At 36.8% G+C, this 26328-nt stretch overlaps 1 protein-coding gene across 6 annotated transcripts in view; it reads right to left on the minus strand.

Moving 5' to 3' along the window:
* Window positions 1–26328, minus strand: part of arhgef10la (Rho guanine nucleotide exchange factor (GEF) 10-like a) — a 172205-nt gene that overhangs the window by 56504 nt on the left and 89373 nt on the right. For all 6 annotated transcript variants that reach the window (XM_073811800.1, XM_065241163.1, XM_073811799.1 and 3 more), the window contains one exon: window positions 11729–11850. In XM_073811800.1, coding sequence (XP_073667901.1) covers window positions 11729–11850 — 122 coding nt within the window. The remainder of the gene's footprint in view (window positions 1–11728; window positions 11851–26328) is intronic.

The raw sequence follows: 26328 nt of genomic DNA on the forward strand, positions 1-26328 counted from the left end.
CACACTTTAGTTCAACAGGGATTTTAAAGGAGGTGCTAAATTCGCAACGATTAAGAAGGCTCCGTGCGGGGCGATTGGCTGAATGAGACTGACAACATAATTAGCCAAGAATAAAACCAACAAGGGCAATTCACAGGAACACGATTACCAGACCAAGTCTTACAATGAGACCATTTGGTTGTCCCTCTACGTAACCTCTAACTCCCTTAATGCGCCTATGCTCCACTTCCAAAGTATATGGCAGGAAGAGTTGACGTTTAAATTAGCGCATTGTGTGCGCTAAGCTTCCCTCCTTGCCGTTATATTAGTCTCTCTCCAGAAAACCATAGGGAGATTGGAAGGGGGTGGAGGATAAGACAGTGACTGCTTGGTTTAAAGGCTCCTTTGGAGCACTGATGATTTCCAATAATTAGCACGTAACTGTCAAAGCTACAGATCGGCCCCTTTTGCGGATGACCTTGCATACAGGCTGTGCTGCAGTGAAACCTCCAACGTTGGAAGTACCACACTGCCCTCTATTGATGAGAAAGATTGACAATATGAATGCTGGGGTCAGATCTAACCATGCAGAGCACATTTTGTGGTTATTTTGTGGTTATTTAACTGATAATTTCCGTGTACTAATAATCATTTAAAGTACTCACAAAGTAAAAAGTGCTTTTCCACACAGCTTTTCTTTATCTCCTAATAAGACATACGTTCTCTATTCACACCACTTCTGGTGGCCTTCTCATATCACGGTTCACCCGAGATATCATTACAATCTAATATGGCTCTCATAACTGGAGGGGGGATCAAATGGTCAAGCACAAAGCCAGTACGGCATCTGGGCTTATTACCGAAAAGGCCTCTCGCGAAACAAGATCTCCGCACGGATGCTGCAATAGCCTTGCTGCCGCGGGCTATTCATGTGGCTTAATGTAGTAAATCCTCGTCGCAACCCTGAGGCGAAACCATAACAGATACATCTTCGTGCTAGCGGGCTGTTTGCTGCCAACTATGGTGTGCTGAAAAAACCCTAGGCTGCACATGAGTCTCTGAGCCACAGGAAATATTGATACGGTAAGAGGAAATTTATGGTTGGCCGGTCAAGGAGCTTGTGGGTATTATAAGAACAGCTTCATGATTTCCGGCTCTCTTGTGGCGGTAGGGGAACACTAAATTTGTATCCCCATCTCTTCTGGAAAATCCAGATTAAGCCGTTAACCAGCTCATAACCTGTTTAAAACCAGCTACCATGCTGAGACATAGCTACGACCTTAAGATGGATTTTCCAGCTTGGACTGGGTGTAAGTGCGGTAAAACTCTTGTTGAAGCTCGATCGCTGTTATTACTGACACACACTTGTTACTCTTGACGGCTGCAATGCCTAACCAATAGTATGGTTGAACCTCACGTACATTAACTTACGTTTTCATGCATACTGAAACATATAATATCGACGTGTGTACAGGACAAATACGTTAATTATTTACGTATTAACACCTTTGCAGACGTACAGAATTGCACATATTCCTGTTCATAATTATTAAAATAGGCACTGGGGTTTCTTAATCAATTACATGTTACTAGTTGATTTTTTAAACTTATTTATTTATTATTTATTTAGTTTAATCATTAACCAAATTAAATGTTCATGGTTTTCAGAAAACTACATAATATAAAACAAGACTACACTTTAAAACCATAAAATGCATAACATTTCTTTAATCATTTATCCATTCTGCAATATTTAGTTAGTTCCAATGACACCCAAAAGGCGTTTTCTCCTATGCAACAATAATTACACCTAAATAAATTCACAAAAGATGTTAATTTTATTAATTCGCTATTATCCACATATTATAAATTCATAAGATTGCGGTTGAACAGATCCAAATTCAGCCTTTTATCCAGCGATCTTGATTCCAGTTCTCAGCAGTGATCGTAAACATCAAATCTTGCATTTATTATAAAATCAAATATTGCACCTCAAGAAGCTTTACGACACATTGCTTTATGGCACTGATATCAAATGCTTATTGTCTTTTGCGTGCTACATCACAGATTTGCGACATTGCTGTCTTTTAGTCTATGTACATTTGTAGTTTAAAATGCAGTAGATTATTAACTTTACAGTCGCCATGAAAAAAAAATGAAAAACTGTCATTTGTTTTGTAATATTGCGGTATTTATCGCATACAAAATAAGCGTGACACTTTTTGAGTGTGTGCTGTGTGTAATTATTATGTATATATAAATACACACACATTCAGAAACATTTACATCTATAGACCATTGTAAAAGATGTAAACAACACTGGTCCAGAAGCACTTCCTGTTTCAGTTTTTTAACACTAGATAAATGTTGGGATAAAATACAACCAACAGAACATATAGACGGTTTCATCGGACGCACGTGACACGTCTGGATCCGAACTTTACTTCCGGTTTCGTTTTTTTTAATGGTCTGACTAGTTGCTAAACTGATCTCTTGAACAAATTCCTCGTCGAAAATAACACATGTTTTGGTATCCTAGGTAATCTGTGTGTTGTTTTTTTTGCTTGTTATATAAATAAACTACGTTTAAAGAACTTTGTTGTTATTTATTATTAGCGGAGTTTACCGGAAGTTACGTGCGGACCGCGACAGCGGCTTGTTTATGTTGTTTCTGCTGAAACCGTCTATAGAACTGAATCAAAACGTTAAACAAAAATCTTAAAGATAATGATATATGTGAAATAAAAAATAAACAGTCACAAACTGAAACAGGAATTGTTTCTGGACCAGTGCTGTTTACATCTTTTGAAATGTTCTATATATATATTTTTATGTATATTTTATATATTCTATATTATATATAATTAATAAAACAATTAATATATAAATAAAAAATTCTGAAATGAATATATGTATGTGTGTGTGTGTGATTTAATATACATAATAATTACACACAGTAGACACACATATATTATGCAAAAAAATCACTTTTATTTTGTATGCGATTAATCACGATTAATCTTTGCCCAGCACTACAAATGACTTATCTGTGAGCTTCATTATTTAAAAAAAAAAATTAATGTGCCCTCATAATCTTTAATCAAAAACGCAAATCTCCTCCTATCCTCAAAACTATCTCTCTTTACTTCTGGTCATATGGTATGACAGGTGGGCGGGGTCCAGGAGAAGATCGCTGCGATTAGTAATTAGTAACATGACTCAACTTTAAACGATCCAATCAGATATCAATGGACAAATTAAAATCCAGCCCTGCCTTATTTCATTTCAAAAAGGCCGGTTTCACTCGGATATACGACATCATGGGGAAAATTAGGCAATCAATACTTCCGTTTTATGGTGACTTCATAAACTCCAGAGAGGACCACGTCTGCAGCACATAGTCATTTTAACTACTTTTGGTACTGCTTTCAAAAAAATCGCAATAAATCGATTTTTGTGATTGCACTTGTCTGTCTGTTATGCTTTTAATTTCTAAAAGCACATGTTTTTAATAAGCGGTTTTGGGTAGGACTGTAGTAGCGGCTTAAAGTATGCTTGAAATGCTATATTGTTACTATTGTTACAAAAAGTGCCCTACACATTTCAGTCCATTACAATGCATAATTTAAAAAGAATACATAATTTTTTTTGGTATAAAAAGGTTTTGAATAAGGTAAGGTTTGCGGGAACAATAAGGGTAGTAACATTATCAACAAAATAGTTAAGGGGAAATTATACAGCAATCTTAATGAAAGATTTGTCAATTTTACAGATTTTTTTCTGTGTATGAAATGTGCTATATAAATAAACTTGCCTTGACTAAATGTTTTGTGTTGTGTAGCTGTAAAAACATGATTAAATGTTGCAAATACATCCACATTGTGTATGCTCCAGCATCTAATTAAACATTCACAAAATACATTTTGTGGTTTTGAAAGTTACGTGTTAATAATAAGACCAGGCTAGCTTAACACAAGACATGACCAAAGTCACAGGCAAAAAAAGGCTCACAGGCTCCAAGACTGCTGACAGGTCCACTGTGGTCTCAGACAGTAAAGAAATCAGATTTACACTTTCTGACCGGTATAATACGGATGTGTGAGTCTGCAGATAATCAAGTGTTAGATGGTCAAACAATATAAGGCTGGAACAAAACCGAAAGTAAAAGGGCTGTACATTAACTACACTGATCCTTGGAGATAAAAAAGCAGAAGAAAAAGAGGGTTAAGCCATCAGCAATTAATAAAGCAAAGTGTCCTGGATTTAGTTGCAGGCAAGCTGAGTTTTTAAAAAAATACAAATGCTGCTGCAGCTCAGTGCATACGCATTTCTAGTTGCTTTATGGATGTATTGCAACATACGAGAGGAAAGTCAGGAGTCCAGCGGAGATGTGAAGGATAACGCTTTTAATCCATGCTGTGGCCTGTGTTCCTTACCGACGAAGATGAGGAAGATGAAACGCAGTCGTCACACAGGGAATGAAAGTAGAAGAACCCCTTACATATGCACATAGAATATTGTGGAAAGCATGAACTCATTTGATTTGAGACGAAAAACATGCTGGAATCAACATAAGGTTGCTATGTTAGACAGACGGCACCTTTCTCCAGGACTTCTGATCAATATTTCATGAACTCTCTGTCTGGTCTCACACATTGAGGATCAGCTTGAGACGAGAGTTCTTCCTTTTTCCTCCCTGCTGTAACATCCTTGTGTCAATGGCGTCACTATCAGTCCCTCTTTCAATTAAACTATAAATAGATTCCTTGACAGAGTTTTCAACTGAGTGTTCCTGTAAGCCAGTTGGTGACGCACTGCGGTAATAGCGCAAAGGTCATTGGTTCGATTCTTAGGGAACACACATGCTGATGAAATGTATAGTTTGAAGGCACTGTAAGTCAATTTGGAGAAATGCATTTGCCAAATGCATACATTTAAATGTAAAGATAATTATAAGATAAGTGGTCTGAATTAAAAGTCGGAAGAGAAAAAGTTGGAAGTGAAAAATGGTATTAAAGAGGTCAAAATATATACCATTATGTACATTTGAGGTACTAATATAAACTATTAGAGCCCGACCGATAAAGGATTTTGAAGGCCGATACCGATACAAATGTTTGTTGGTTTTAAAATCTGATATTTCGATATATCGGCCAATATTTTTTTTTCAGAAAGCACAACAAAACATTAACAGATTTTCCTAACATTTGTAGTTATTTATGAGTTTTAACTAAAATAATATGATAATGCATTTTAAAAATTAACTTGTTTCTTTTATTGTCACAACAGAACAGAGGAACATCAAAATATATTAAAGTTCTGATAAATAAAATTTATAAAAATACAAACTTAAGATATGAAACGTAAAGGCCTTTGAACAAAAACACAAAAACAACAACAACCAAATCAAAGTTACCAGTTTTAAAAGACTTGGTTCATAAATATAACTTTGAATAGGACTGGAGACAAATTCTGTTAAGTTCTGATAAATAACAACAACAGCAAAATATAAATTGCTGATCACTTGACTCAGGCAGTGGCTAGACGCCTAAATCTGGACCCCACCAGCAGCTACTGGTTCAGAGCGCTCTGTCAAAAACACCAACAGTGAGGAAATCTAATGAAGGCTGTTTCGTCCGTGTTTTTTTTTTTAATATTCATTTATCGGCCATTATGAATGCCGATACCGATAGTTTGGAAAATGCCTAATATCGGCCTGCCGATATATCGGTTGGGCTCTATAAACGATGTATGTATATTTTTAAAAAGGGTACCCCCCAGTGACATCTAGGGACCATTTTCTGACAATTTATTTTTTGACAGTGTGTTTGTAAAAAAGCCATGGAGATTTGTGCATAAAATTAGGGTAGAGCTGATTTTAATGACTTGAGAGATACAACTGGCTATCGACCACAACAACAAAACTATAAAGCACAAATCTCCAAAGTAAATTAAACCGGTCTCACAACAATAAGCTTGGGAAGGCCGTAGTCATTGCACAGTACCGTGACATTGGTTTAAGTATGAAAGTGATTCCCAAAACATCTCTCCTTTTCCCTTGTGTTAATTCCAAAAAGTAAAAAGCCAAACCAGATATCTCTAAAAATTATGTTTCCAGCTTGTCCTCCTACTCTTCAAAAGCACCCGGGACGAAATCTCCACGGTATTAAAAACACCAGCCATCTTCTCTTCATCCTAATGCTTCATAGTGAAACAGATTTTGTTTCTTTCTCTTCCCACGAGACATCTTTATAGTTCTAAGCTCTTTTAGCGTAAAGCTTCATTTTGCAACTAAAGATGATATTTGGTGAAGGGTTTTCAAACATGTTAAGGGATAGCCAGACGGTTGGCAAGCATGTTCTGACACACTTGGGTTTGGATATGACAGTCCCATACTTCCTGTCCCCTTTCATTTCAATTATCTGTTTATACAAGCTTAACTTCAAAAATTAAACCAAAAAATCTGGAAGGCAACATTTTGTTGCATTCCCATGCATGCACAAACATCTAATGATGGCGGTAAACTAAAAGATGAAACTCACCTTCTACAGACCTTTAAATATATGATAGAAAGCTAATCTGAAGGATGCAAATATGTTTAAAGTTCAAATATTATATATTTGACTTATGTTGAAGTAGGGATGTTAACAATTAATCGATCTTCGATAAAACGATTGTTGAAAAACAAGATAATGCACGTGTGTGCGGCGCCTGCGCAAAACACATACAGTCGGAGAAAAAAAATTAAGCGATCGCGCAAAAGTTAAACTACTAGCTATGATCACAACGATGCTCGATGCCAAGCCCACGCATGTGCTTTTTAACGTCATGCGAGACGAGGCTGGCTGGCTGCCAACGCAACGAAATGACATCCGCAGTGGATCTGAGAGGGTCAGATGCAGAAAATGCAAATACGTTTAGCATACTGAAAGCAAAGACCCTCTTCAGGGAAGCCTGCAAGATTAGCATAGCAACGCTGCCATATACAGAGAAGGAGACCAGAAGCCGTTTTTAATGAACAGATTAAAATGTAATCTTAAATTATGGCAAGAAACTGTCAAATGTAAACTGTAACTGACTGTCGTTACACCCTGAATGCCCGCAACATATATCACTGATCATCATTATTGACTGGCTGAGGCGCTGCGTGTTTTCTAATGGAAGGTTGCCATCTCAGTAATATAAGCATCTTTGCTGAAAGTACGTCTAAGCTGAGGTGACGACGAGAAAAGTGCCCTTCGTGTGCTTCTTGGATATAATTACAAACAGTGTATCAACGACTCGGAAAGCGAGGTAAACAACTTGATAAATAACACTTGATGATAATAAAACTGTTATTTTGACATGGACTTTCATGCGTCTGCAGAGTGCCCATGTGAGGCGGAGTTATACACTGTGTCTATTAGTCATTATATTTCATTACGAGATAAGTTTAAATTGATGATTTTATCAAAACAACAACTACATTGACTCATTTTACAATCCCACTAGCATGTTATTTAGACAAAATAAAATCGTTTAATTCGCGTGAGGAAGCTGTCGTTTTATGCACACTTTTATGTCATTGGCTATATGCCACTGCAGTGAAGGCTTATTGCACTATTACTGTTAACGATTATTCGATTGATTGATCGTTAATTTAAATGATCATCGAATATGGGAAATTGCATAAATTGACATCCCTATGTTGAAGACTAAAATTTGAATCAAATGACAATAAAGGTTATTCCTCAACAGATGCAATCGCATACAATCTAAAAAAGACAAGTATTATTTTGAATGCACATATGGTTACTACTACTGTGTCTATTTGTAAGGTATTGCTGTGTATTTAGGCCTACTTTGAAGTGGGTCAGATGTTGCCTGGTGGATTAGTTAGGGATGGGACAAAGAGACGCCACTGATCCGAGTCAGAACTGAAGGAACCGATAAGTTATCTCCTCCGCCTAACAGGTCCACCCAGCAGGCTTGTACAAACATGGCAGAACCGTGTGCGTGCAGATCAGTTGTTCATGGTATGATGCTACAGAACGTCCATTTATTATCTGAAATGAGTTAAGCCCCCAGCGGCTTTTCTCCTTTGATCTTGGTCTTCAAGTGCCTCTCTTTCTCACCATCCTATGACTTTCAATCCCTGCACCACTAAATGTTCTGCCAAGTGCACAAGCTGCCAAAACCTGAAGGTAAGATGTTTGAGGTTTTGGCGTTGCCAAATAAGCCACCCAGTGCCGGTTGTGGAGGAAGATTGGAGAGATACTGACAGTAAGGCAGAAGGCTTCTCTGCAAGTAACCAGACAGGCGGAGCAAAATTACACCAAAAATTGGAATCTCAACCGAATTAATAGACATCTCTGACAACTCTATTATTTTGAAATGCTACAAACATCTACACTCTGAGAAAAAAAGGTACAAAGGTTGTCAGTGGAAAGGTACCATTCTGTACCTTTGAGGTACCAATATGCAACTTTTAGGTACCTTTTTTCTAAGAGTGTACACTACCAAACAAAATCAAAAACTTACTTTTTATTTGTCATTATTTTCTTAGAAAAACAGTAAAATCTCCAAAGCTATAAAATTTTATTGTTTATAAATAATACAATTTTATTATTATTTTACATTCACATTTATACATTTGGCAGATGCTTTCATCTAAAAGTGACAGGGTAACTATTTCTTGGGAATCGAACCCATAACTTTTGGACTCCTAACACAAAACTCTGTGATGGCTTTTTCCATTGCATAGTACCCCACGGTTTCATTTGGGTCAGGTCGGGTCAGCTCACCTCACTTTGGCTTGGTTAGCTATTCCATAGGCGTGTCGTTATATTTGCGCTGTATACTGCTGTGACTTCATACAAGAGAGAGTGGCGTTGTCCATTCCCATACATTCATTTATTTCTCAGTCTTCCACAAATTTAAAATTGACCCCACAAATGATGTTGGCACACCACGTTTATCACTACCTCTGTGTCACATGACAGTTTCTGTACAAACACCCGTGGTGTCAGTCGATGCGCTCTGCCGAGCCTCATTTAAGTTGCATTTAGGTATATATGTGGTCATGCGCTTGCGAATGTGCCGCCACAAACTGCAAGTCTGGAAAAAAAATGGTATGGTGTTCCTGATTCTCAACCTGTGGATGTTTTTCATCGCTAAAAGGGAGTTTGGGAACTTATAGCAGAGCACAGATGACAACATGTTCGCTCGAGAGAGCGCAAGCTAGCACGAAGGAAAAGCTAATCTTTTACATTATAGCGATGATGCTGGTAGTGACGATTCTGTTTTTGTGCCATGTTTTGGTATCAACATGGGTCACTTAGACCTTCGACCGAGGTGGTACTAAAAAAGTTTTGGGTACTACGTACTGCACCCAGTGGAAAAGCTCACAAAAGTAAGCTGACCCAAACGAAACCGTGGTGTACTATGCGATGGAAAAGCCCCTTAAGCTGTCATTGGGGTGGTTCTCCCTTTCAGAAAGTACACATGTGTACATAAAAAGGGCACATACTAGAAGTAATCAAATGTACCAAATGTATATTGGTACCAAATGTATCTAAACCTATATGGTACATATTAGGACCTTCTTAAAGAGAACTGTCCCAATGACAGTGTACAGGAAAGGGTGCATTTCCAAAAAGCGTTAAAAAATGTATGCACAATTATATTTGTCTACAAAACTAATTTCAAACAATTAAGCACATGCCTTCATAACGTCAAAAAGATAACAAGAAAGATTTCAGTCAAGCGATCCTAAACTGAAAGTGTAGTACTCTATGTTTCATAGTATTTTCAGCAACAAACAACCCTACATCAACCCAGAAAAAACAATCCTCTGATCTAGTGCTCACATTACCTTCAACAAAAACATCAAGTGAGCACAGCAGCCTGGGGCTGAGACAAAAGAATCCCTAAAAATGTTAGGGCCCTCAGAAGACTCTTCTGGAAAGCAGTGAAGTACAACCGCATACTGCCGAGCTCTTGCAGAATGAGAAACGATCGAGCCATTTCAGCCTCGACTTCTCATCTATTGGGTTTCAATAAGGAATCCTTATTTAATATGGCCTTGATTGATTTGCACTCGGGTGTCTCACAGTCATTAAGGTAATTACGTGATCACTTTATAATATCCGCGCATTGTGACTGTGGTAATTTGGCACCTAAATCTACCGAGCAGGGGCAAGACATCTAACTTAGTTAGGACTGAAAATCTAGCCAGACAGTAAAATTGATTTCGTTCCGTTCTGACTGACTCCAAAGCTCTTTCAGTCCGTCTCTACCCCAAGTTCACCGTTTGATCTACGAGGAGCTTGGCGTTCCTAACAGCTGATATTGATCCACAAAAACTCTCTCTGTCCTACTAGCCTGACTGGAAAAGTTCCATGTCACCTTGTAATTCCACAATTCTGCCAATGTTCCTCTGAGATCATCCTCTGGTCAGACTTTAGCCGACTTTAACGTTCTGCGGACTTTCAATTTCCAAGCTATAAAAAGACTATAAAAAGGGGCAAAAACTAACGTGGGGTTAGTTGTAACAGGGATTGTTTACATTGTTGCACAAGGTTGAGCATTTTGTATTTCCGGTATTTTTTTCACGCAGCCAAAAGACGATCTCCCGCAAATTATTGTAAATGTATAATGTTTTTCCAGAGAGTTATTGATGAACGAGTGTTTTGGTGGCATGTAAGTACATTTTTTCATCATATGTTTTTTTCGGTTTTTAAGTTGGGTGTGTAAGATCCCAAATCCAATGCTATGTCCTATTAATCAGTGTTTTGTTGACTAAAACATAGCATCGTTTTGAAATATGTCTGCAGCTCTTAGCAACTTTTTTGGTGGGCTTGAAAATATTTTGATCCAGCGGTGTTAATTGTAACGCTGTGGTACAACGAACCCTCAGCACTTACGATATGAAAACCGCTAACGTTAGCGCAATTCTTGCCGTTGTTTTAAATAGGCTACACACAAATGATTGCTGGCTGCCAACAAAATAAATCTGCCTGTCTTACAAAAAATTGTGTGTCAAATGTATTTTTGTTCATATCTTTAATATTGATCGAAGGGCTAAAATCAGACTTTGATGGTAATTATCTCAGAATTTGATTGTGAAACTGTAGTATGGTTATTACAGACTGGGTCACATATAAAAAAAAATGTTTTGTCATAATTGTGCTGCTTTTTCTGACATTTTTAGAAATTTGTATCCATTTATAATTGAACTATTGTTAGAAAAGGGCTGGATGAATGAATACAGTGTGGATACCTGTCTATTATAGACAGATATATAAACAATATCCAATATATAGGTATATAGACAAAAAAGTATTGAAATATTTGCCTGCAAGGTTAATTTTTAGCAAGTGTTACAACTAACCCCACCTATGGGGTAAGTTGTAACGTTTGCACTTCTGTCATGTTTGGTGTAATTGTCCAAGAATGGTAAGTACTAGAAACAAACTTCAAATGTTCATTTGTAGCAGAGATGTGTGTGTTTAATTGTGTAAAAATATAATTAATCAAACTCAAATATTTTTGAATGGTTGAGCCAAAACCAAAAAGCGTTAGGTTGTGCCCCCCTCTCCCCTACATGGTGTACAGTAGTCTTCCGGAAAATAACTATGAACTTGTTCTGCCCAAAAGAAAAGTCAAATAAGGTCCTGAAAATACTTTTTTATTCACGAGTGCTGAAAAACAGACTCCAGTTTCTATCGTTGGACATCAGACCAGTATAATGACGCTTTTAAATACTCACCTTCCATTCCTGGGCTTTTGAAGGAAATACAGGCATGTGATATACAAAGAGTGGACAGCAGAGTGAAGCTTTTATCTTCCCATTATCTTCAGCGGACAGCCAACCAGGTGCATTCTCCTCTCCTGAAAAAGACAAGAGGTTGTTCGTTTATTAAAGATATCTTTATCATTCGCTCATTTTCCTTAACAGAATATGCAGCCATATACAATACGGTTTAATTGTAAGAGTTCAAGATGTGTTAAGTGCCAAGGGAGGTCACACTTAATACTGTCATTTTGTTAAGAAAATTGTTTAAGTACATACTTTTTTCTTTGTTTCTCTGAGTGAAAAATAAATATAGATGGTCATTACTCTGCTAAAGCAGCAAAGCTGGTGGTGGCCTAAGACCTTTGTGCAGTCCTGGTCTGTATAAGGGTGAACTATTCCTTTAAGATGCTCCTCTCCAAAGATATCTGCAGTTTTTTACTCTAATGAGCCTCCGTAAGCTTCTGTGCAGCAGGTGTCCACCTCAGCATGTGAAACAGAAACCCTTGGATTTCAATTAATGAAGTGTAAATTCTGGAGGCGTGGACCACCTACAGCAGATCTTCTCTGACAGCCACTTTGACAGGTGTTTACAATTGCCAAGCAAAGTATAAATCTGCCAACAATCTTTTCTGTTAGTAATCACCTTTCATAACCATCTAGTGCTTGCTTATAACAAAATATCGTTTTTCTTGTTTATTGAATGTTTGCACTTAAATTAACATGAAAATAACAACAAAATAGGCTACAAGCTCATAGGTAGTAAAGCTCGTTTGTTTTCGCAGTGTGAAAGGTACACGGCACGGTTTGACGGGTAATATTCGGTAGCTGTATCAACATGCAACTGAGAGAATGAAATTTAAGGGCCAATTATTCTCAGTTTAGTCTCACTTCAGGTTAAAAAAAAAATTACAGCCCCTAACAAAGTTCCAACGCTGTATGTCTGTGCTTTATTTGGTCCATACATTCTTAAGGGGTGCTAGCACTTTGTTTTGATTTACTTTAGTTGCTCGTTCGCCAAGATTCAGCCGCTTTAAAATCAATGCGATCAATCCTCTAGTTGAGCTAAAGGTCAGGTTTCTAAAACCTTTTCTTTCAAACTTCTGAAAGTTACTTATTTGCAAGTAAGTATAGTTAGACCCCAGATAAGACCTCACAAATGTTTTCGATAATTGCAGCCACCTTGTGATAATCCCCTTTCACCTTGTTTAAATCTAGCAATGAGCATTTTTAATCTGATTGTTTGATATTACCGCTATTGCGAAGATATGCATTATTTATGAAAGAGTTATACAGATAATTGAATTTGATTCAAAGACAAAGGTAAAGTTCATTAACCCTTGAATTCGTAATGAGGTTCGACTAATAAGAGATATGATTTCTTCATGCACTTAAAGGTGCAGTGTGTAACTTTTAGAAGACAGAAATGCAATATTATATACATAAACATTATATCAGTGGTGTATAAATACGTTACATAATAAACTATTATGTGTTTATTACCTCAGAATAAGCCATTTTTATCTACATAAACCCCCTACATGGAAGTAGCTATTTGTGCCACCATGTTTCTACAGTAGCCCTAAACGGTCAAACTGCTCTACGGAGCGTGTTTTGTCACTACTGTATTTTGTTTTTATATTTTATGGTGACTACCGTAGCTTTTCTATGCTTTTCGGTAAATTGGTTGCAATTCACAATCTCACTGCTAGATGCTGCTAAAATCTACACACTGCACCTTTAAACATAATGATAATACCACCATCAGGGCAAGCATGTACAATGTGTAATTAAAATGAAATTACGTTATTTTGGGTACACTCTTAAAAATAAAGTTTCCCCAGAGAATTAGTTAAAGGTTAAAAAAACATGCCAATAAAATGTTTCAAATTCATATTCATGTCCAGTTTTTTTTCTTATGTGGCAAGTAGCCGTGTAATAAGCGGGATAATGTAGAGGCAGCCGGTAGTTATTGGGAAATAAGCCCCTTCAGTGTGATACAAGGAAAAAACATTATACTCTAAAAAATGCTTGATTGTTTCTAACCCTAGTTGGGTCAAATATGGAAAAACCCAACTGTTGAGTTATACTGTAAATAATCCAATGCTAGGTTGTTTTTTCCAAACTATGGGCTGAAAAAAAACAGCATTTGGGTTGAAATTAACCCAAGTGTTGGGTTGTCCATACAATATTTAACCCAAACTTTTTTGAAACAGAAAGGCTTTTCAGATTTTCTTTATGGAACCATTAAGCCAAAAATGGTTCTTCTGTGGCATTGTGAAGCATCTCTATTTTAACCCCTTAAGTGCTGCAAATACACTTTGAGTGGGTATTCACCTTGAAATGAATATAACTCTGGCATTTTAGAAGCGTAATCTTGGTCGTGTTTAAAAGAAGACATTTTGAGGGTTTCACGAAGTGTCAGCAGGTGAAAATATTAAATAAATAAATTGTTATAGCAGTTTACATTTATTTTAATAAATACAAATAATTCCATAACATTAATTTTATAAATATAATTATAAAAATGTAAATATTTTACTAAAATAATAATGCAAACATAAAGCCATAAGTCTCAAGTAGTTCTGATCCAAATTTCTAATTAAAATGACAAAAAATTAGGTTTGTGTCACACTTTTAGTGGTTTTACCAACAACGGCCACTAGGTGTCAACAGTTGCTGCATACTCTTGTCACAAATTAATAAATTACTGTCACTGCATTATTAGTACTGCAGAAATGTTTTGAAATATGAAAACTACATTCTTAAAGCTTTCCAACAATACTGTAGTTTGTCAACATTTTTGAAGATTTATTCTAGGATATAGTGTTATGAATATATAATAATTAATATGCATTCCTATGGGGGGGTCATGTAACAAAAAACTGTCACTACATTATTTCTATCATCAGATGACCTTGAAATATGAAAACTACATTCTGAGAGCTTTTTTTAGAGTAGGGTATTAGTGCTATACATATGTAAAAACAAATTGAGTCCACCTGTGGCGTGTGACATTTTAGAAATTGACTCTCACTACATCATAATTATTCCAAAATGGTAATGCAATATGAAAACGACACTATTGGAGCTTTCCAGTGATAAATAGTTTGTCATGATTGATTAGGTTTGGAACAGGGTATTAATGTTACAAATATATAATAACAACCTGGGCCCACCTGTATACCCGTGGCATTTTAGTAAATGACTCTCACTATGTCATTGCTTTAACAAAATTGTGATGATAAATAATAAACTACACTCTTAGAGCTTTCAAACAATATATAGTTTGTCATGACTGGACAAGAAGTAACATGCAAAACACTGAAGTAAATGTAGGCATCCCGCTGGCGGGACAATGACATTTTGCAGGATATAAATGTTTTGATGGACACTCTCTTCATAAATGAATCAATTATTCTCCCTTCATAATTTATTTTATAAAACACTGTTGAAATATTTATTCTAGAGGCTTAGACCTTTCCAACAATATATAATTTGTTGTGATAGACATACAATTTACATGGAAAATATTAAAGTAAACTTAGGTGTCTCGCTTACGGGACAACGCCACTTAACGGGTTTAAGAATGTATGAGAGTCTACCAAATACATAACTATAGTAGAAAATGTGTTTTGTATAAACAAAATTCACTCTAATGATAACTAGGAGTTTACGTTCTGTTGTGATTATATTCTGTAAAGAAACATGATGCTAAGCTAAAAGAAAATGGCGATCAACTTCTAACAACCAAACCAAATATCACTATTCTGAAGCAAAACATTGAAATGGCTTCAACAAAGCAAAGTAAAAACAAAAAGGACCCAATCAGACCCAAACAAGTCTAGCCATAGAAGAAAATGTTCTTATAGATCCTTCTAATAAATGTGTTTTGTAAAGACCGCTAGCTTAAAATGAAATCCAAGCATTCTGCCGTTAAGCTTTACGTCCCTCAAAAAAACCAAAACAAAAAAAAACACTTGTACCCAAAGTAGTCTCCAGACACACCAATGTCTTTTCGTTCTCCTGAGAATCAAAAATACATGACAAAATCAAGTCCTCCATATCCTAAGCACAGTCTCGAAAGCTATTACCTGCGTTTCTCATCAATGTGGCTATTTTTACGAAATACAGTGAAGCATAAAAATAAATTTTATGTTTAATCCTCCTTCCCACCATTTCTGCTTCCCAAATGCAATCAAGACTGAATTCTCTGTATATCTTCTCATTAAACATAACAGTTCTGCCATCATCTCAACTTAAAGTTGCCATTTGGAGGGGTAATAAAAGAGTGTAGCTCACTTCTAAAACAAGTAATTGAATACTAGCTGTCACTCAGCTCTTACAGGTTGCTGGTTCGTTGTTTACCTGCCTCTTGCTGCACTTGCGTGCTGTGACCTCCGAACCAGCATTTAAATTAGCCACTAGCAAACCACGAAATGTGCTCTTTGCTAATCAGAAAAGGTCGATATACCAGTACCGTACACATTCAGAGATGGGTAAATATTCAAATTGGTTACATTGCCAAACTATCAGGTTAAGTACGGGGAGAACATCTAGATTTCACTTGTTTACAAGGATGCACAGTAGCATTGACATTCGGCCCTTTGAATTATATTAATAATGTGAAATGATGGAGGGTTTCGGTCTAAATAAACACTGCAGTGGAAAGTGACGGCAATAGAGTTTGGAGGCATCCTTCTCTTTCACCTCAGCATTGTAAGAGCTCCCATCGCTAATGACTCGAGCGTAATGCATTCTGTCCGTGTAAACTAACACAGCGTTCAGTACGTGCCACAACAACTCAGGTGCTAAAAACACCCTCACATCCTCATTAACAATGCAGCAACCTTCATTCTGTTTATGCTGTTGCATAACACTCAGGCTGCTTAGCAAAAAGGATAAGCAAATATGTGTGAAGGCTGGTTGAAGCAGGTTACTTGATAGCTATAGTGACAGAAAGAGAGAGAGTGAGAGAGAGCAAAAACAGAAAACGAAAGCAAAAGAATGATGGACAGAAGAAGGATTTGGCCTGAAGGTAACAGGTATCTCTACCAAGCAGACACTGGATGAAAAACTTAAGATAAAAAGTAGGAAAAATGTATTCCAGATAAATATGCATATAGGAAAAAAATCACATAAAAACTGTCAGTTAAAATGAAATGAACGATAACAATTTATTCTAGTCAATTTATTTCAGACACAATGTACTGGAACCATTGTACATCTTAATAAACAAAACACTTCATCATATATTGTTGGCAAGTTCTACTTCATAAATAAAATGAAAATTTAATACAGTTCTGCACTACATGTAAAAAGGAGCGGTCAACACTAGAGTTCAAGCAAGCAAAATTACTTTAGACAACTAACGTTAGCTATGTTTCCATCCAAAGTTGCATAATTATTAAAATATGTGCAACTAATAATTGGAATTTCACATTAAACATTTGCGAATAAAGCAGCGAATTCATTCAGTGAGATGAAGAGAGCAAAATCGTCACTTCCTGATAAACTGTCTCTAAATACCAGTAAAAAAAAAAACATTTTTATGTATTTAACCATTTTCATGTATAATCACCTCAAAAATGTGCGGACAAATCAAAACCTTTTATCTGCTTTTGGATGGGGATTCCTCCTGTAAACTAATATTACGAAAAATACAGTGATTTTATGCAATGTTCCAAAACACACATAAAAATAGGTGGATGGAAACACAGCTATTGACAACACTGAAAGGATAATATATTAGTAATTCATCATAAATATTTAATAAATTTAAAATGTTTAAATAAACTACAATGCTTTAACATTTTATCAGACATTGTCATCTGTAACGTTTTTAAGCCAAAAGAAGTCACGCTTTGATGTTTCGATGCTCTGACAGAAAACGTCTTTTGCTTTTTGCATTAACAGGTCAATAGCCGTGTTCTGACTACTGGGCCACAAGCGGGCATTCTAGTGCGTGCCAGGGCTGGTCACAATTCCACAGACACTTCCAGGGGCCTGAACATGCTTTGCTTTTGGGTCAAAGGCCAGAGTTTTTTGGAGGGAAAAAAGCATTTTTTTTGGCCTGCCGAATACCTTGGGCCAAAGCAGGCCCAATTTGAGCTAGAGTCAAAGGCAGAGTTTATCTGACAACTGTCAAAATTAGCGTTTCGCCTTTAGTTGTCTGCAGATTTAAAACTTGGTAAAATGGGGATTACCAGCACTGATAAACAGAAGATACATGATTTTATTTTATTTGGACTAAAGAGAAATCTCAGCTTCTGTAGAAACAAAGACGATATAAAATACGCTAAGGATCCAGTGCAAAACGGTACCATTTACAGGCAAGGTACAAAGTGTTTACCAAACTACACACATGCTGCATCCCAATTCATCTACTTATGCTGGGTACACACCAAAAGATTTTTTACACCTTATGAGATTTTCAAAATGTGATCTGCGTAGCTCCGACGTTCTTCCGAGCAGGTTCAGACACTCTTAACACACCTCACGCCAAGGAAAAATCTGATAAGATAATCTGTAAACCATTGCGATACTCGGGACATAGCTAGGATTGTCGGAAGGGGGGAAATCGGACCAAAATCTTTTGGTGTGTACCCAGCATTAATTATGTAAGGGATAATGTAGAGGCAGCCGGTAGTTATTGGGAAATAAGCCCCGACAGTGTGATCAGGACCCGACGCGAATCCCGCTTATTACACGGCTACTTGCCACATAAGAAAAAAAACTGGACATGAATATGAATTTGAAACATTTTATTGGCATATTTGTTTTAAATTAACATTTTTATCCTTCCGCGAAACTTTGCACAGATGCATAAAATGATCGTAATACCTTATTAAGATCCTCTGCTTCATACTTGTCTCCATTTTTTCTCTTTTAGCCAGTCTTTGAGAAGTTTTAATGCCCATTTAGTATTTTTTTGTGTGTTGGCTTCGTAGCTGTCATGCTCTATTTTGTCAAGTTCAGTCTCAGTAAGCTCTCTGTGTCTTGTCGTGGTTGTCGAGTGTTTGTCACAAGATGGCGCCAAACAGACAGTAATCTTTATTGATCTTTATTGGCGCGGAGCGATTTTACTCGTGCAAGTAGTCCGGCTATGCGTTATTATTTTGGAGCGGTTATTATTTGAAAAGAACGAACCTGCAAATGTCTCAACTGACCAATCAGAATCAAGCATTCCAGAGAGCCGTGTAATAAGTTATATTAACATAGTTCGGGAGGAACACGTCAAATAAACTACTCAAGTGCCTCCAGCTGTCTACAATCAGTAATCAACAAATACTCTAGTATCACCAGCGGTCTACAATCAGTAAACAACATATCTACCCAATCATCATGAAGGCAAGCCCATATATAATCACAGTCAAACTCACCTAAGGATTCTCTACAGTCTTCAGAATCCCTCCAGCACCCCATCTCATCTCACTCACCAGGTTACTCCCTAAACCTCGGGGGGGAATACTCTGTGTTCGGGCCCATTTCTGAGCTCAGAGCCCTCTCCCCGGACAGCACAGCAAATATGTTTACAAATTTAATCTATCCAACGTATTTGTAAGTGTGATCTCGTGAATAAGCTACAGTAAAAGTATGTACAGTTTTTGTAATAGGATAGTACATTGATCTTACATTTTCACTGAAAACAGTAGACTACAGTGAGTCTTCTTTACATGTGCTTCCGTTTCCACTCTTATGCATTTGCTGCATACGTTTTGAATAAATAGAGCAGAAGATCTAGCATAACCGCACCTTAACACTTACTCTCATAACACAGCAACTGTATGCATTATGCCACAAGTTCACACGCCCATCTTTAGAGCTAAATGTAGCATCCAAACTATCAGGGTCCTTGCATCACTTTTTCAATAAACATCTAAATTGCTTTTTAACACCCTCTGAATGCATAATTGAAAACATTCATCAGGAAATGCTGGTGAACCGCCACACAGGGAGACTATGAATAGCTAAACCGGCCTTGAAGAACACCAATTGAATAGGTTTGCAGCTGTGACTTATGTTTAGCACCAAAGTATACATACTGTACACCTTTTTAATTAACATCAATATTCTCTAAAACAATACAATGAACTTTTAAAAACTTATGATTTAGAACAACAGCAGGGAAATTTCAGAGATTTTTTACAGTGGGGGTTAGCAAAATTTTGGTATGTGGACCTTGAGCTGCACATGCCACTTCTGCGAAACAGACAGCAGACAGAAATGACAGAGACAGCGCGATCAGCTATTGTTTGATTGTATTTCATTTATGACAACAAATACACATATAAACAATATATAGTAAATAACAATATTTATTGTTGTATTTGTTAACAATATATTTGCTAACAATGAGCAATATAGTTAGATAGATAGTACTAATCTTTGTTAATGTTAGCTAATGCCAATACAATTGCTCATGTTGGTTCGTGTATCCTTGATATATTTTTTCCTTACATGAATAGACATTAGTATGACCTAGCAGCTAAAAGTACACTTGTTCTTTTGCTTTACAAAGCTCACATGCCATTACTAAACACTTTAGTCATGTTTGAAAGCATAAAACGTAAAGCAATACATAGTTCTTTGTTGTGCATTGGATTATCCATTAAAGGCAGAGATCACAAGAAATGAAAAAAAATGTCTTTTACAGTCTACTATTTTACTGTAACACTCTCTATAAGCCGCATTTCCCATGATGCATCAGTGTGCTTCAGAAGCAGATGCTTTGATGAAGAAAAGCTGCATTACTTACATTTTGGAGGTTGGAGTGAAAAAGATTCAGTTGCTATGACATCCATAGGCTATCTGTAGTTCTGAGATACTATAGGTTAGGCCACCTAACCTCAAAGCAGCGTTGTAAAGCTCATCTCCTCTCCATTTATAGCCATGCCAGGCAGATTGTGGCGGTGATCATTGACCCATTTCAACGCTCAAACGGGCTGCATTCAACTTGATTTATTCAACTCAACAAGAGGCCTTCAAATGATACCAGAATCTACTTGCTTGTGTTTGATTCACAATGCCTCCTAACAGTCGCACCCTGTACATTCTTTGTTTTAAGTATACACACAAACAAACAGATTTCTCTTCTTTATGTGCCCTTTGATGTCTCTCCTGCTGTTTTGTATATACAGTACTTTCCATTTCCAGCCTATTTCTTTCCTCAGCTCTGTGACCAATCTGCCTGCTGCATGCGTATGTGTACAGTATTTACAGCTGACAGCATAAAAGTGCAGTGTAGGGGAAGCTGTTTTGAAACTCTTTGCTACAAAGTAACTTATCATTTAAAGCAGGTAAACTAAGGTGAAGCTAACTTTTCTTTAAAAGTGGTTAGATGTAGCTAAAGTACAAGCTACTAAAGGTTACCTACGTGGAAGCTAAACAAGGAATCAATATCTTACATAGATCAAACATACAGTATATGAAGAGCTTAATTTCATAATGCAATAAATCCATTTTGACTGATTTTGGTAAAAATGTGTTTTCTATACCAAGAAAGTGACAAGATGAAAACCACCACTATTTTCTGTTACAAACTTTCGCTTAGCATCTTTAGGTTATGATTACATAAAAATTTTAATAATTTGATTTTCAAAGATTTATTATAAAAATTGATAATGTTTTCCGCAAAATGCAATAAATCCATGACAAGTTTTTTTTTTTTTTTAAATGCTATAAATCTATTGAATCAATATCTAAATGTGCATTCATCTTTGCAATGTTATATTCATTTAGTTGACTAGTGTTATACACTGATTAAAAAAATAAACATTAATGGCATTAATCAAAACACTACCTTAAGAACACTCTCATTGCTGCTGTTATAGTTTGGACTTCGCCACTGAACTTTTTTGACAGTGCTCAGCTGTAAAATGTTTTGGTCCTGGTTGATTTTCGTAGGCTTCGGGTAAAATAATTAATTTATTGCATTCTACAGAAAGGACTGGCATTTGTTGAGGTTTTGAAAAAAGGGAGAAAAGATGACAGAATAACACAGCGGATATTGGATTTTGTGTAAAATTAAGATTTTACTTTTTAATACTGCCAGATACAATACTACGGAAGAGGATTAGGGCCACTGGTGAAAAAAATATTTGAAATATTTGAATTCTGACTTTAATCTCGGAATTCTGACTTTAAACTCAGAATTCTGAGATTGAAGTCAGAATTCTGAGATTAAAGTCAGAATTCTGAGAATAAAGTAAGAATTCAAATATATTTCTTCACCAGTGGCCCTAATCCTCTTCCGTACAATACTGATTTTGGTGGTAGCATTTTTTTAAATACGCATTTATCGCGTTTTGGAACCGATCATGGATCAATGCTATGTGAAGTGAGGTTTGGCATCCGATCTGTAGTTAACATTGTATACATTAATTTTACACAGTAATGTAAGCTCAGTGTAATTTTTGATATGCTTTAGCTATGACTTGACCTAAGGTAATCTACTTGTTATATTTTGCTTGTTATTAGAAATAAACTACTTTAAAAGGACCCCTTTGTTATTGATTCTTTGTGGAAGTTTACTGGATGTTTTGTGTGTTCCACCAAAGCCGTTTGTTTATGTTGTTGTTGCTGCTGAAACCGTCTATAAATTGCCCATTGGTTAAAACTATTAAAGCAACAGTAAAGAGTTTTTGCTCTTCGCTCCCCCTACAGGTTGGAAGCGTAATTGTCCATTACCAAATAATTTAGCCTACTGCAGAAAAGCTGGCTCTGATTGGATTGTAGGTCTGCCGTAAAGCAAGTTTTTGTAGTTTTCACTCGAACTACAGGACCGCGACCTGACGGCTGGAAACTTCTTTAGTGCTGTTTTGGCCGATAGAGGGCTGCAAAGCGAATGTGAAAGTGCCGTCCAATCTGCTTCAAGTAAATGAATGACTGAAACTTTTTTGGAAATGTTATTTTAAGGCAAAAAAAAGCTCTTTGGTGTTGCTTTAAAACCCAACAATTGGGTTTTGTCCATATTTTTCCCCAACCATGTGATAAAAGCATCTTAGTATTTAACTCTTTCCCCGCCATTGACGAGATATCTCGTCAATTAAGAGAAAACGCTTCCCCACCAATGACGAGATTTTCCGTCTTTCCGCAATACCGCTATTATCCACCAGGTGGCGCCCTTCCGCAACTTTTTAAAACCGGAAGTATTGCCCTATGGCAAGCTGCTGCATGTCCGTGTCTGTTTTAAAGATCGCTCTGGATGGGATCTCTATGAAAAGTCTGTCACAAAAATGGAATTTTTTTTTGCTTTTTGCTCAAAATATGGTGTTTTTGCAAAAACCTACCCATATTCAAAAGCTGATTGCAAAAGAACCACTAACGGGTTTTTTTGTTTGAAAGCAGAGGGTCTGTTCTTTCATTTGGTATATTGTATGTTTATATATTTAAAGAAGAACATTTTCTGGAAGGCATTAAACTTTGGTGAAAATCATGAAAAACGCTGGCGCTGGCTGGCAACTTTTTTTAAAAACGCTGGCGGTGAAAGAGTTAATAAGAAAAATGATCAAAAATTGTACCAAGCTGTCACTGGGGCAGTACCCTTTAACTCTTTTCCCGCCATTGACAAGTTACCTCGTCAATTAAAAGAAAACATTTGAATTAAAAAAAACTGTGTTACTGATACATTTTTATGATAATCTGCAATACCGCGATTATCAACTAGATGGCACTTACCCAATTTATGAAAAAACTGAAGCCAAAACGTTATTTACTATTTTAAACTCTGTATATGTTTTAATAATCGTTCTGAATCTGATCTCTAACAAAATTCCTTCACAAAAATGCAATTATTTTAGCTTTTTGCTAACAAAAAATATTTTTAATTAAAGACACCCATATTTAAGAGTTTATAAGCAGAGAAAAAAAATCCTGTTTTGTTTGTTTGTTTGTTTATTGTTTGTTTGAAAGCAGAGAATCTGTTCTTTCATTTGATCTATTTGTATGTTTATATATTTTTAGAAGAAACTTTTCCTGTGAAAACTTTTGTGAAAATCACAAAAAATGCTGGAAACTTTTCAAAACATGGCATGTAGGGAATGAGTTAAAAAGGTCCTCATACAGTATCTAGGTATAGATATGTAGACATTTGTTAGCAATTTGAGGTACTAATATACACTCTTTGGTACAAATATGTACTTCTGAGGTACTAATATGAACTCTGTAGGTGCAATAGTGTCATTTTTCGAAGGGTACTGCCCGCAGGGATCAACTTTTTACAGTACCTTTATTTTGACAGTGAATGAATCAAAAATATAATAACAAAGAAGTGAATTAAGAGTATACGGTATGTGCCACCCAGAGACTCAGATTGGTCAATCGTATTTGGAATCATTTGTGTCCAAAAGAATCAATTTACTAAAAATGTATTTCTTTTTTCAAACCTGAATATAAGAGAGACGATAGGCTACATATTGGAGAGAAGATCTAGAATAGCCTGTTTGATTATTTTCTAAATTTGTTCAGATATAAGCTAATAGTGCAATAAAATGACAGCAATTAAACATTCTGTCATGCTACATACCCATTTCATAAAGTTATAGTTAAAACTACAATGTGTTGAAAACAGCTAAACAGGACAACAGGTCCAACTACTTAAAAATGCCATTAATAGAACCACCACTCCCCTTCAATGATAAAGTCTACACTCTGCCTGCATGTATCTCATGAGATCCCTTCAAGTCTGCATGTCAAACAAACATGACTCATGACTCTAGAAACCTGTAAATGAACACTGTCTGGACTGAACATATTAATTAAGGATGTATCTCAGATTCTGCGACAAGGGAACGTTCTGGAAAAATCAAGCCTGTTCCGGCACCACGTGAAGCTGCAGTAGCAATCTCTGAACCATATCTTCATAATTAATGAAACCCTCAGGACATGTTCATACGCAGCCATGTTGACGCTCTCTATCTCCCACCCCCGTGAGTTCCCAGCGTGCCGCCACAATATCACAAACACTGTTTTCTGACAGCCTGTTTTATGCAGATACAAGCATATGTTACCCTTCGCGGAGCCTTGTTAATGGTCCTCATCAGAGACAAAACAGCTTCTGTGAATTTTGTATTAGCCAAAAGTTACACTCCAAAGAAGGGAAATATCACAGACAGGTGGGACGGTGAATGCAGAAAGACTCCACTCAGCTTGTTAATAAAATCAATATGCGTGAAACAAGACCCGAGGGATGGCGAAATGGAGGTCTTGATAGGACAGATTTGGCATAAGGAAGTGACTCGGGCTGAAGCAACAGTATCTGTCACCACCGGACTGATCGCTCGAATGTGATATCCAAAACTTGGTTATTGGGGTGTGTCGGGCCAAGCTTACGCCACAGCCACAGGGTTTTTTTCTGCCCACATTAGACCCACACGTCCTCTAAGGAGGTAAGGAAGCTCGGCGAACACAGGCCAAATCGCACCCGCATAAATTGTAATTTCATTTAGCCGAATAAGAAAGCAATGAGTGGGTGCAATACAATTATGGTCATCTTCACCAGGTTGGAGAAAAACCATTGTCCACAAATCACTTTTCACCGCTGAATGTTTAGACATGAACTGGAAATACCCATCATTTAATTAGAGTTCCCGAATACGCAATGTTAAGACTCTGTAGTGAAGTGTTAAAGTTATACTACGAACTGTGAATCAAAGCGCTTTCTGGTCAACAGGCTTGCAAGAGATGTTTACGTAAAACAAAAGTCTGACAGCTAAGCAAGGGGCAGCCAAGCACGAAAAGCCGAAAATGCAGAGACAGCCAAATAGCCTCTCGCAAAAACCACTCAGAGGAAGAAAATGCGAGCGATGGGAGGTGATTTTTCGCGAGAAAGCCTCTTAGGACTGTTTGTCATTCTCTCACAATCACTAGCTAGTGTTTTGGGGATATCGGCACTTACGCTGCCAACATCCATTTAGTGTCAGCTGAGATTGCAATTTGCCTATTGCTATAAACTATTTCCATCACCCCGAGATTACAAATAGCCATAGGCAGCATATTTAAGACCATTACTGTTGTTCTATAAACAAGATGATTCACCAAAAACATTGTAAAGCTTTGAAAATAGGGCCCTTGTACCTAGCACTAGAAACCAGCGTGGATCTAAAGAGGTAAAACAGGTTCCAATCAAAATACTTTTACTGCTCCCTCAGTTATTTTTTAACTACCTCCCGTTGCTCCATTTCTACTCATTTCTCCATGTGTCTATATCAAACAGGTTGCAATAAACTTTCATCACGTCCCTCATGTAGTAAATCGACTTGTTTTGTCCTTGTTAACCTGTAGCTACAAAAGCAAAGAACGTACAAGTGATGGGTCAAAAGGGATAAACCCAACCCGTTGTTGCATTAACCTATGCTGGGTTGTTTCAAACTATTGTTGGGTCAAAAATAAACATTTTCTGGGTTAATTTAACCCATCGGCTGTGGGTTTTTTTACTCAATGCAATGTAGAGTGTAACCTACATTTAGGGCCCTATTTTAACGATCTAAGCGCATTGTCTAAAGCGCACAGCGCAACGTCTAAATGGGCGTGTCCGAATCCACTTTTGCTAATTTAACGACGGGAAAAATGGTTTT

Source organism: Paramisgurnus dabryanus, chromosome 14 (genome assembly GCF_030506205.2).
Source record: "Paramisgurnus dabryanus chromosome 14, PD_genome_1.1, whole genome shotgun sequence".
In the NCBI taxonomy this organism is placed as follows: Eukaryota; Metazoa; Chordata; class Actinopteri; order Cypriniformes; family Cobitidae; genus Paramisgurnus; species Paramisgurnus dabryanus.